The 13,534-nt window shown below is 40.5% G+C and overlaps 1 protein-coding gene across 1 annotated transcript in view; it reads right to left on the minus strand.

Moving 5' to 3' along the window:
- The window catches only part of LOC144529243 (uncharacterized), a 33,045-nt gene that overhangs the window by 18,385 nt on the left and 1,126 nt on the right, over nt 1–13,534 (minus strand). Inside the window, exons 2-3 of the mRNA XM_078268247.1 lie at nt 7,182–8,171; nt 2,835–3,065 (exon numbers count right to left, since the gene is read on the minus strand). Coding sequence (XP_078124373.1) covers nt 2,835–3,065; nt 7,182–8,171 — 1,221 coding nt within the window. The remainder of the gene's footprint in view (nt 1–2,834; nt 3,066–7,181; nt 8,172–13,534) is intronic.

A 13,534-nucleotide genomic window follows, 5' to 3' on the forward strand; every position in this document is an offset into this window, starting at 1 on the left:
GTAGTGTAGTACATGTTAATAACAGGCTGCATTTGAGCATTACATTTAAAAAAATAACAAATGAAATTCAAATGGTATTATAGAGGAAGACTGACAGCTCTAGCGTAGATACGTGCCTGAACGTGCGCCTGGCCATTCATACCGGACGCATTTTCTACGTGCCGGTCACAAAGAGATATCTCTCTCTCCCCTGTCTCTCTCTCTGTGTCTCTCTCTCTCTCTCTCTCTCTCTCTCTCTCTCTCTGTCTCTCTCTCTCTCTCTCTCTCTCTCTCTCCCTGTCTCTCTCTCTGTGTCTCTCTCTCTCTCTCTCTCTCTCTCTCTCTCTCTCTCTCTCTCTCTCTCTCTCTCTCTCTCTCTCTCTCTATGAACGGACAGATTGAATAACATGAGCGCACATATGTGACGCTTACGCACCCGGTGTGTTTTGGCTTTTAGCCTGTGGATCACCACTCATGAATGGATTATTGACTGCAACGTCATGATTCTCATTGAGATATTGTAACAACAGCGGCGTTACCGATAGTGCCAGTCCTCCGGCCTATTCTCGAGTGAGACTGATAGTAAAGTCTCAGTACTTTTAGCTAACTGTTACAACTGTTTAGTCAGTACTTTTAGCTAACTATTTAAACTGTTTAGTCAGTACTTTTAGCTAATTATTTCAGCTGTTTAGTCAGTACTTTTAGCTAAATATTTCAGCTGTTTAGTCAGTACTTTTAGCTAAACTATTTAAACTGTTTAGTCAGTACTTTTAGCTAACTATTTAAACTGTTTAGTCAGTACTTTTAGCTAAATATTTCAGCTGTTTAGTCAGTACTTTTAGCTAACTATTTCAACTGTTTAGTCAGTACTTTTAGCTAACTATTTCAACTGTTTAGTCAGTACTTTTAGCTAACTATTTCAACTGTTTAGTCAGTACTTTTAGCTAACTATTTCAACTGTTTAGTCAGTACTTTTAGCTAACTATTTCAACTGTTTAGTCAGTACTTTTAGCTAACTATTTCAACTGTTTAGTCAGTACTTTTAGCTAACTATTTCAACTGTTTAGTCAGTACTTTTAGCTAACTATTTCAACTGTTTAGTCAGTACTTTTAGCTAACTATTTCAACTGTTTAGTCAGTACTTTTAGCTAACTATTTCAACTGTTTAGTCAGTACTTTTAGCTAACTATTTCAACTGTTTAGTCAGTACTTTTAGCTAACTATTTCAACTGTTTAGTCAGTACTTTTAGCTAACTATTTCAACTGTTTAGTCAGTACTTTTAGCTATGTCAACTGTTTAGACAGTACTTTTAGCTAACTATGTCAACTGTTTAGTCAGTACTTTTAGCTATGTCAACTGTTTAGTCAGTACTTTTAGCTATTTCAACTGTTGAGTCAGTACTTTTAGCTAACTATTTCAACTGTTGAGTCAGTACTTTTAGCTAACTATGTCAACTGTTTAGACAGTACTTTTAGCTACCTATTTAAACTGTTTAGTCAGTACTTTTAGCTATTTCAGCTGTTTAGTCAGTACTTTCAGCTAAATATTTCAGCTGTTTAGTCAGTACTTTTAGTTAAATATTTAAACTGTTTAGTCAGTACTTTTAGCTAAATATTTCAGCTGTTTAGTCAGTACTTTTAGCTAACTATTTAAACTGTTTAGTCAGTACTTTTAGCTAAATATTTCAGCTGTTTAGTCAGTACTTTTAGCTAAATATTTCAGCTGTTTAGTCAGTACTTTTAGCTAACTATTTAAACTGTTTAGTCAGTACTTTTAGCTAACTATTTAAACTGTTTAGTCAGTACTTTTAGCTAACTATTTAAACTGTTTAGTCAGTACTTTTAGCTAAATATTTCAACTGTTTAGTCAATACTTTTAGCTAACTATTTTAACTGTTTAGTCAGTACTTTTAGCTAACTATTTAAACTGTTTAGTCAGTACTTTTAGCTAAATATTTCAACTGTTTAGTCAGTACTTTTAGCTAACTATTTTAACTGTTTAGTCAATACTTTTAGCTAACTATTTAAACTGTTTAGTCAGTACTTTTAGCTAACTATTTAAACTGTTTAGTCAGTACTTTAAGCTAAATATTTCAGCTGTTTAGTCAATACTTTTAGCTACTATTACAACTGTTTATACACTTCTTTATTATTACACCTTTGACTGAGACAACTTCACCATCTAGTCATGTAAGCTGTGAAACTACAGATCCCATAATGCTTTAGGGACATAAACAGGAAGTAATAAAACTGCCACGGATTCAGTTAGCTGTAGGCTACACATTGAGTGAGAGGTTGTTCACTGTAACAGCTGTTTGTTGAATGTGAGAAACGAAGCGAAATAAAGTCACAAACATTTAACAGATTCAACGCCGTTTAGTTAGAAGAGAATAGAGCTGCTCTGCTGTTGTCCTGGCGGCTGCGCAGATGTCAGTATAAAGAGAGAGAGACCAGAGAGGAAGAAGTAAAGGGATGAAACCAGACTCCATGTAAATAATCTGTACTTTTAGGGTGTATAGAGCCAGCATAGTTCCACATGTAAATCGGTGAATTAAGGGTTAATATCAACCAAACCAGAGTGGTGATTATTGGAACAGTGGAAAGATGAACCAAGACGGCTTTTGATAGTTTTATTGTGTCTCTGTCCACTTTGAATGAAGTTCGTTTTACGATGATAAAAGTACTGATTATTTACATGGAGTCTGGTGGGTTTGGCGAAGGCCCGTTAAAGAGCGAAGATTACAGTAGATCTTGTGAATAAATGCTTATTTACATCCGTCCTATCGTCCTATCGTTGCTGAGAGAAGAGATGACAGGAAGGAGAGAAAGATCAACTGAAGGTTTAATGACCAAACCTGCTCTGTGTAACCGAAGCTGAGGGTTGAAAACAGCGTCCAGTAGCTCCCGTTGTCGCTCGTTCTCCTCTTTTGAACGACAAAGTTCCTCCTCGTACTCTGCTATCGTTCTTTCAAACAGCCCAAATATCTCTTCAGCAGCCGCAGTTAGTCGCTGCTCCACCAACGCTCTCAGCATCTGGACTTTACACATTTTACCGCTTTCTCTACATAAACGCCGGCAATAACATCAAACAGTCCCTACATTCAGTTTATCCGGACACACAGAGGCTCTGATGGAGCACACGCACGCACGCACACGCACGCGCGCACACACACACACGCACACACACACACACACACACACACACACACACACACACACACACACTACATGTACAAAGCGAACTTAACGGGCTGCACAGTCACAGGCGATCTTACTAACAGCACTTCCTGTCCAGCTATGTTTTGGGACCTTCAGAATAAATGTCCGAACGCATTACAGAAGAATCTGTCAGGCACATGAAGGATTGTTAAATGAATAAAATACTAAATAATAACTATTATTAATATTGTGAATCAGCACATTGCTTCTGTTTTATTGAAACATGTCACTCAATGTCTCTCAGTTGGACTGACTTATAGACTGTGTGTGTCTCTGTGTGTGTGTGTGTCTCTGTGTGTGTGTGTGTATGTGTGTGTGTCTCTGTGTGTGTGTGTGTGTGTGTGTGTGTCTCTGTATGTGTGTGTGTGTGTGTGTGTGTGTGTGTGTGTATGTGTGTGTGTGTGTGTGTGTGTGTGTGTGTGTGTGTGTGTGTGTGTGTGTGTGTGTGTGTGTGTGTGTGTGTGTCTCTGTGTGTGTGTCTGTGTGTATGTGTCTTTGTGTGTGTGTGTCTCTGTGTGTGTGTGTGTGTGTGTGTGTGTCTCTGTGTGTGTGTATGTGTGTGTGTGTGTGTGTCTCTGTATGTGTGTGTGTGTGTGTGTGTGTGTGTGTGTGTGTGTGTATGTGTCTTTGTGTGTGTGTGTGTGTGTGTGTGTGTGTGTGTGTCTCTGTGTGTGTGTATGTGTGTGTGTGTGTGTGTGTGTGTGTGTGTGTGTCTCTGTGTGTGTGTCTGTGTGTATGTGTCTTTGTGTGTGTGTGTGTGTGTCTCTGTGTGAAGAACAAAATAAATCATCACAGTGAAATATATATTCACCACACATGCTTATTAAGGCAGTGCTTTTATCATTTCATAATTAAATGAAACCTTTTATGCTTTTGTCCTGTTTTGAAAAGGATTTTTTTTATTTTTACTTTTTAACTTTACAGAACAAATGGATCTCTCATATACACTATTGAAAATGAAATCCTAGCGTGTCAGTAGTGTGTGTGTGTGTGTGTGTGTGTGTGTGTGTGTGTGTGTGTGTGTTTTACTCATACACATCCGTGACTGTACTGACCTGGAGACATTCAAAACACTCTTCAGATCAGCTTTCCACATACAGTAGTCTTACAGTTCTCACCTGATAGTTACTGCTTTATTAATTTTAATTGCTTCTAATAAGCTTGTTGTATGTGTTGGTTTTCCTGTAAAGTGTCTTTGAGTACCATGTAAAGCGCTCATCACATTCTCACTCCCATCTCGTGAAATACGGACGCCTGGTCAGGTGCCTTTGTCGTCGTTATTGATGCTTAAAGTCTCCTTTAGCGTCATATAACGCGCTTTATCTAAACGCGCTTGGTCAGGACTATTGGCGTCCCTTTTGACGCAGTTATGTTGAGGAAAAGGTCGGTGACACGCGGGAAGAACGGGACGGTTGGGTTTAGGAAAAGGTCGTGGGTGGGCTTTGACCAACCAACCTTATGCGGAATCCCCCCCTTACATCCTCCTCTCTAAACCCCGTGGAGCTGCTGCTCTCCCCGCTACGTTCTACAAACACGCTGAAGGGCGCTTTTTTCTGTCGCTTCAGACGCTGACAGCCACTGTCCAAACATCTATTATTACCACTTCCGGGAACACGCTTCAAAATAAGACTTGTTCTTTATGTTCTTATGGCAGATTGCAAACAACTTCATATCAAAACAAGTATACTTCAGATCCTCTACTGCAGTACTAATACCACACTGTAAAAATACTCCGAATATTTTGAGAAAGAAAGTCAGATTGTTTTACGAAAATGTTGACTATTTTAGAAAAAAGAAAAATGTCCTACTCTAAAACGTGACATGCTCTGTCACAATAAAAGTCCTATGTTGAAAAAGAAGTGATTTGAATACGTTTTATTGTGAAGGCCTGCATGTTTATTTCTTACAAAAAAAAACATGTAATGTTTTAATAAAAACAGCAGATTAACAGATGAAGCCACTCAGTTTTATTTAACAACAACATTTCATTTAAATAAATGTTTTCTTCACTTACATGGAAACTTTTGATATTTTACATTGGGGTCTGTCTTCAGCACTTCCTTTATAGAACTATCATTTTTATCGATATAATAAATGTGATCCAAATATGCAGCAGAACATTGGAAGTTTGTCTTTTAGGCTCCATCTCCATCGCTACGTTTTGGTTTTTAAGCGTTTGAGTTTTGAGCCAAAAAGTGATCTCGGTGCACCAAGTGTTTTTGAATGAGAGGGGGAAACGCCAGAGCAGGGGGGAATGAGAGGGGGAACACCAGAGCAGGGGGAATGAGAGGGGGTAACACCAGAGCAGGAGGAATGAGAGGGGGGAACACCAGAGCAGGGGGGAATGAGAGGGGGGAACACCAGAGCAGGGGGGAATGAGAGGGTGAAACACCAGAGCAGGGGGACTGAGAGGGGGGAAACACCAGAGCAGGGGGAATGAGAGGGGGGAACACCAGAGCAGGGGGAATGAGAGGGGGAAACACCAGAGCAGGGGGAATGAGAGGGGGAAACGCCAGAGCAGGGGGAACGAGAGGGGGGAACACCAGAGCAGGGGGAACGAGAGGGGGAAACACCAGAGCAGGGGGGAACGAGAGGGGGGAACGCCAGAGCAGGGGGGAATGAGAGGGGGAAACGCCAGAGCAGGGGGAATGAGAGGGGGGAACACCAGAGCAGGGGGAATGAGAGGAGGAAACACCAGAGCAGGGGGAATGAGGGGGGGAAACACCAGAGCAGGGGGAATGAGGGGGGGAAACACCAGAGCAGGGGGAATGAGAGGGGGAAACGTAGCAGAAGATTTTAAACCAAAACGTAGTGATGTAAATGTAGCCTCAGGCAGCAAGGAATATCTGCTGCTACGTTTCCCCCTCTCATTCCCACTGGAAAAATACTCCGAATATTTTGAGAAAGAAATTCAGATTGTTTTACGTAAAAGTTGACTATTTTAGAAAGTCTCTGCGTCGTGTTTGGTAGAACAGACAGGGAACCACACCCAAAACTTTCTGGCAAAACTTCCGCAGATTCCCCATTGTCCATAACTATAAAGATCTTGTTTTAATGTGGGAGAAGTTGGTATTTTGTACCAGACTCAAACAAAAGAAAATGATCGCAAAATACATTCATGAATGTAAACAGTTAAAAAAGAAAAAAAACAAACATACTTTATACTTTTCCTTTGTGAGTTTGAGCATTACAACAATGTAATTCCTAAATACCAAAAAGGCTTTGAAAACATTTAACACATGGACCTTTTTTAAAATTGTATTTTGACACATTGAGCCTCTAACAAATTGTGTCCCCCTTTTTTTAAGAGTTGGATTTAATTCTGATTAATTGTTCAGCCCTAGTTGAAGCCCACGCGTCAGAGTTCCCAGCCCGGGTTGGGGACATGTTCTCAGTACTTCTTTTATAGAAATATTATTTAATATGATGGTCCTGGGATTTTCTTCTCTTTCTCCCAGGGTGCATGCACATCACATACTGTACATACAGTACGTAGGGCTGGGTATCGTTTTGGTACCGATACTAATACTGTGACATCGATACCAGTTCCTAAATGATACTTTTACACATTACGGCACCAATCTTTTTTATGTATTTTCCAGCTCAGACTATATGAGCTCCGTCTCTGTGTAACATAGTTGTTCCTGCGTGTCTCTACAACGTATAATGTTAGACAGCCAATCACAGACATTATTAGAGCTTGGTAGAAGCATGCTGCGTGCTGATTGGCTCACTGACGCTGATGCGATTTACTTAATAGGTATTGAATGACGATTTTTCGATACTAAGAAGTTTTGAAATCTGTACCCAGCTCTGAACAGTTGTTCAATAAAAGGTTTGAAATTATGAAAAAACTATAATTTTTCCATATTCGATACCAAAGAGGCAATTCGGTCGGTGCCTAAAAAGTCTAAAATTCAGTACCCAGCGTTGTACGTACGTCATATACACATTAGACACAAAGCAGAAAGTTTGTTTTCAGCTGCTGCTGCTCTCGCCGACACACTTATGACTTTTGACCTGCGACTGCCACGAGAAGCGTTTGTCGCAGACACTGCAGCCGAACTGCTTCTGCCCCGTGTGCACCGAGAAGTGGTACGTCAGGTTGGCCTTCTGGGAGAAGCTTTTGTCGCACGCGGGGCAGCGGTACGGCTTCTCCCCCGTGTGCACGGTCATGTGCTTCTTCAGGCCGCCCTTCTGCGTGAAGCTCTTGTCACAGTACACGCAGCCAAATGGCTTCTCGCCTGTGTGGATCCTCATGTGGTTCACCAGGGCGCTGCGCACGGCAAAGCTGGCGTCGCAGAAGGAGCAGCCGAAGGGTTTCTCTCCGGAGTGACACCTCATGTGGCGGATCAGGTTGGGCCTCTGGGAGAAGCGCTTGCTGCAGACGGAGCAGCTGTACGGCTTCTCGCCCGTGTGGAACCTCATGTGTCTCCGCAGACTGTCCTTGCGGCCAAACCTTCGCCCACATTCGCCGCAGACAAAAGACTTTTTGCCAGATTTACTCGCGACATCACTGACGGGCACTATATCGTTATTTGGAGAGCTTAAAGCTGGCTGAGGTTCTCTGCTCAGCTTACAGTCCTCGTCGCTGATGTCAGTCTCCGGTTCAGAACAGTCTGAAGCTTTGTCTTCAGTCTCTGGTTGTAAAAGTGGATGTGGATGTGAGTTCCTGGCTGGTTCTGGTCCTCCACAGTCCTCTCCATCAGCTTCTGTTTCCATGTGTTGAGTTTGTCTCTGATGAAGCTGTGAGGACTGAGCTTTCTCTTCATCATCTTCACTCTTCATCGGGACAGGAGTGAATGGGAACTTGGTGATATCAGCCTCCTCAAGCCCTTGAAGCTGCTCTCCCTCCTGACTGCTCCACAGTTCCTCCTGTTCCTCTTTAATGTTTGGGGGGGGCTCTGGCTCCTGCTGGTCCACACTGGAGCTACACTCCTGCTGCTCTTTAACCCACAACAGCTGCTGAACATCTGCAGGAAACAGGAAACATACAGAGATAGATGTTACTAAAGATGCAGAGAGACAGCACAAACTCAGAGAATTTAAATTCATCTTTCACTAGAGGTCGACCGATTAATTGGCCGATTTTTGGCATTTTTTACATAATCGGCATCGGCCGATATCCGAGTTTTGCGCTGCGTGCATGACAGCGTCAACAACACTTTAGGCTCAGATGCTATCATTAGTAGTAGCATGCTGCTGGTGGTCTTGCCGTGGGATTAACTGTACTAATAAAACCATAGAAACACCGTGGCCACGCCGCTGTGAAAGCTCCCCAAACGTCACTTATCAGAGTTCGGTTGTTACCCCTATCCGTGGCAGTCTCCTACGCTCCATATCTTTATAAACGGAGATAACTAGAGCTGGCAGGAGCTAATCGCTAACCGGAGCTAATCGTTGCTAGCAGACAGTTAACAGAGCCTTCAATTATCCGTGCCTGTATCCATTAACTGCATTTATGGACTCAAGCACAAATAAAACCCTTAATTTTATTAAATTGGCTGGACGAGTTTTTAATTACAACTAAGAGACAGAAATCTGCTCAGATGAGATCTTAATGAGTGTAGCAGAACATGTAGTAACAGTAGGTATGTTTAGGATCCCCAAAACACAGATAAAACACTTCAACAAATGAACAATGATTTAACAAAGTGAACAAGAATTTACTTTAGATAGCCCTAATCTCATGTGATTCAACAGCAGTTAGGAGGAAACTGTGTTGAGATTAATAATAACATATCACTTTCTGTATGGCTCATAATATAGTATTATGGGTATTTTATCTGCTGAACCGGTAACATTTGGCAAAATAAATAACAGATTTAATTGACAAAGCACATCATGGCTACACTTTCCTTTCATTTGTTTTAAATTCAACGAGCAATTTCTTGTATTTTAGCAGAATACTAAGCAGCAGAAAGGCAAAGACTGAGTACATTTTAATGTTTATTTTGTGTATCTTAAGTAATTATTAGTGTTACATTTTATCTTTCAAATAGAGGTTTAAAAACAAGCACATATCGGCCAAAATAAATCGGCAGCATTTATCGGCCATCAGCTGACCCTGATTTCTAAAGATTGGCATTGGCCAGAGAAAAACCCATATCGGTCGACCTCTATCTTTCACCTGTTGAAGTTCTGAGTCATTCAAACTGAAGATTCAGTTTTCATTCGCTTTATTTGCATTAAAGTTGTAGATCCAAATCTAACCCAGTTCCCATGTTTGTGCAGCAAACAACTAATCTTTCCAAACCAAACAGTTCCTTTGGTGCTTGGGCTCTAAGAAGAAGTGTCAACATTTAGACAAAATACTTTTGATTATAAAGATATCTGATGGAGAGCTGCAAAGATGAACGGATTAGTTATCATCTGTTACATTAATCTCCAACTATTCTGATAATCCATTAATCAGTTTGGGTCATTTCTTCATGATAAAACAGGTAAACTTGTTCGCATTTAAGAAGCAGACATCACAAAAGCGTTGCTATTTTTTCATTAAAAATGACTCAAACCGATGAATCGTTTTTAGTTTTTAAGTAAGTAAGTAAGGAGGGAAGGAAAGAAGGAAGAAGGAAGGGAAGAAAAGAGGCGGGATGGAAAGAAGGATGAAAGTAAAGAGGCAAGGATGGATGGAAAAAGAGAAGGAAGGAAAGAAGGCGGAAGAAAAGGAAGTGCGTAGGAAAGGAGGAAGGGAAGAAATGCAGAGAAGGAAGTAAGGATGAAAGGAAGGAGGATTTAAAAATCCTGTAATCGCCCTTGGCCTGAAGTATTCAGATCTGTTACTGCAGTAAAAGTACTAATATCACAGCCCCAGGGTACAAACACTCAAAATATGAGCAACAACTTCCCGCTCACAATGTTCCCCTCTGACACCACATCACTGATAAGTCATTACACAATCAGACCCAATCTGCTGAGGCACAATTTTCTGCAGATTATGAAAAGAATGTAATTGAATGTTAGCACATCTCCACCAAATGTTAAATGGGTGTTGGGTTGGTAAATATGGTAGGACTGTATTAGGAATGATGTTAAATTAAAAAGCTGATTTACGCTTCTGCGTCGACTCAACGGCGTACCCCCGCAGACCCCTCTGCGTCTACGCCGGACCCTACGCCGTAACCTGACGTCACCTCTCGAAAAATGTAACTACAAGTCGCAGCAATGCACGTCTCTCGGCCGTGGCTTGGTAGCATTGCATTTCCCCCCCCCCGACTCATTTCCTGGTTCTCTTTCTCCATAAACAACATGAAATCAAGGAGAGAGTTAACTTCTCCTGCTCCAGATTTCCCACCGTGGTCAGAAAGAACAGGGGAGACACTTTGGTTCTCTCACTATGACTCTAGAGTCTCTACTCACTCTGAAGATAATCACCATCACTCTCTCACTTCTTCCTCGCTCTAAAGCTGCTTACACACCAACCAGACGCCGACCGTCAGCAGTAAAGCCAGCGTGACTGACCAGTCTCCCTGAGTTGGTCCAGAAAGTTCCTCAGGACACACCGAAGAGACGAGACATAATACGTCTCCATAACAGCAGGCGGCGCTAATCTGTATTGTCGCCCAAAAATGAAAACCGACAGCTGATTTTTGCGAGATTTTGAGAGACTCTTGAGTCCGACTGCCGGCAGTGCCCGCCCCGCCGATTATACATGTCAAATCGGCCAAAATCAAAGACGACGGCCCCTCGGACGGACGACGGCACGGAACACACCGAACAGACTCGAGTCACTGACCTCGCCAGACTGTCAGACGGCCGATTATCGGCTCTGTGTGTCCGGGCCTTAACATACACTCCCCACACACACATACACACGCCGGCTCGATGCACACACCAACGCACCAGTATAAACATCAGGCCACTTACTTAGGCTACGGAGAAAGCTCTGCGTGGAGCCTCCACAGAACCGGAAAACAGGCTTAAGATGGGTGCCTCACTGGGGTGTCGATCAGAACACAAAGGAGTCGATGCAATTCAATCCAGAACTTTACTTCAGGTGTTAAAGGATTTACACAGCACAGCAAAGCACAATAGATACTATAGTTATCTATGTGTAGGTGATTAGGAATATATTTGTTTTCGTGTGTGTGTACTGAAATAAACAAGAAACAACAATAAATAACATGTCTGTTAATTTCCCATTATCAAGTTACCTAAGCATTTGCATCATTTGCATGAATACAGAATAAACTGACATTTCTGTACTATAGTGACTAATTCTAATGGCACAACAGTATTTATCAGTGAAACGCAGTACAACAGTGCCACCTGGTGGCCAACCTAGTTAACATCAGACTGCACGCAAGGGCTCTGGACCACTAATCTAATGACAAATACACCACATCTTACACAGAGCATACATCATCAGGATCTAAGCTAACAGACAATAGATTGGGTTGGGACAAACGTGTTCACAAACTGGTAACTAAAATGGGCAACACTTTGTCAGTTAATCATCATCATCATCATCATCATCATTATTCTGTGAGAATGTTGATAATGGTGATGATGAACATCATTATCATTATGGTTTATCATCATTATTTAGGATATTATTCACCTTATGGTGGCAATGTACTGTATATAAGTACTGACCCTTATGGGTATATGTAAGCGCGTATGTATGTATGTATGTATATATGTAGGTAAGTGTATACATGTTTTTGTAACACAAGTTTTCTGGGTAAGTGTGTATGTTCTTTAGTTTGTATAATTTATTTTATCTTTCTTGTCTTGTACATTTTTTTTCTTTCTAATTTGTTTGTTACTCTTAAAAAATGTGAAAAGGGGGGGGCTGATATAACTGACCCTATATATGATATTCTGACCCTACCCTTTGGTTACGACCAATAAAATTCATTCATTCATTCAGTTATTAAAAGGTGTGCAAAAAACCTAGCACCACAGACCGTTGAACAAGTACTTCAGGCTTTGTTTTTTCCCACCTGGATTACTGCTCTGTGGTCTGGTCCAGCACTTTTTATTAATTAATATAATATATATATAAAACTACAAGTGACTCAGAATAAAGCTGCACGTGTGGCTCTCTCATGTGGGTTTAGATCAAATGTCGATAGAATGCATGAAGTAGAAAATAGATCTGTGTATTCACTAATGTTTTTTTTACATAATGTTATAACAAAATTAAAAAAAACACCTTTTACTTTATATAAAAAACTATCCTTTAGTAATACTTATTAATACACAACATTATCCAAAGAGGCATGCAGTAGGAGGTAGTTTTATTTTACCCCGATAACGATATTACTTGCGATATATATATATATATATATATATATATATATATATATATATATATATATATATATATATATATATATATATATATAAACAGATATTAAAGTGTACTCAGTTCTGACTTTCTGTTGCTTTTAGTATTCTGCTAAAAAACAACAAATTGCTTGTTGAATTTAAAGTAAATAAAAGGAAATCATTTCTAACATGCTTTTATTGAACAAATTGAAGATTGAATTGAACATAAAAGGCGCTACTTAAAAAAGAATGAGTGACATTTTAATTTGCAGTTCTTCTACTGATATTTTCTTTCAACTAACACAGAAAATCTCGATGTGTCCATCGGTATATGTTGCAGCCTTCGGCGATATGTATATTGGGCTGGTTGATATTGCGATGGCGATTAAAAAAAACTGATATTTTGTGCAGCCTTAACGTTTAACAGAGAGCTGTTTGTCTGTTACCAGAATAAAGTCACAACTCGTCTGGGATTACTGGGCTGTGATCACGCGTGTTACGTGAGTAGCACCTCTGAAGATTAGGCCTCGGCTGTTGGAGCATACGTACACATATTAAACATGAGTATGAAATAAACAACAACTACGTACGTATAACTGTTTAACATTGAGGCTGTATGGATTAGTGCAGAATGTGCAGAGACCAGGTTGTGCTGGAATGTAACTGAGTACATGTACTCCAGTACTGTACTTGAGTCCAAATGTTGAGGTACTTGTACTTTACTTGAGTCTTTTCTTTTCATGCCACTTTCTACTTCTACTCCACTACATTTCAGAGAGAAATATTGTACTTTTTACTCCACTACATTCATCTGTTCCAGCTTTAGTTACTAGTTACTTTAGTTACTCCGCTACATTCATCTGTTCCAGCTTTAGTTACTAGTTACTTTAGTTACTCCGCTACATTCATCTGTTCCAGCTTTAGTTACTAGTTACTTTAGTTACTTCGCTACATTCATCTGTTCCAGCTTTAGTTACTAGTTACTTTAGTTACTCCACTACATTCATCTGTTCCAGCTTTAGTTACTAGTTACTTTAGTTACTCCGCTACATTCATCTGT

Source organism: Sander vitreus, chromosome 14, assembly GCF_031162955.1.
Source record: "Sander vitreus isolate 19-12246 chromosome 14, sanVit1, whole genome shotgun sequence".
NCBI lineage: Eukaryota > Metazoa > Chordata > Actinopteri > Perciformes > Percidae > Sander > Sander vitreus.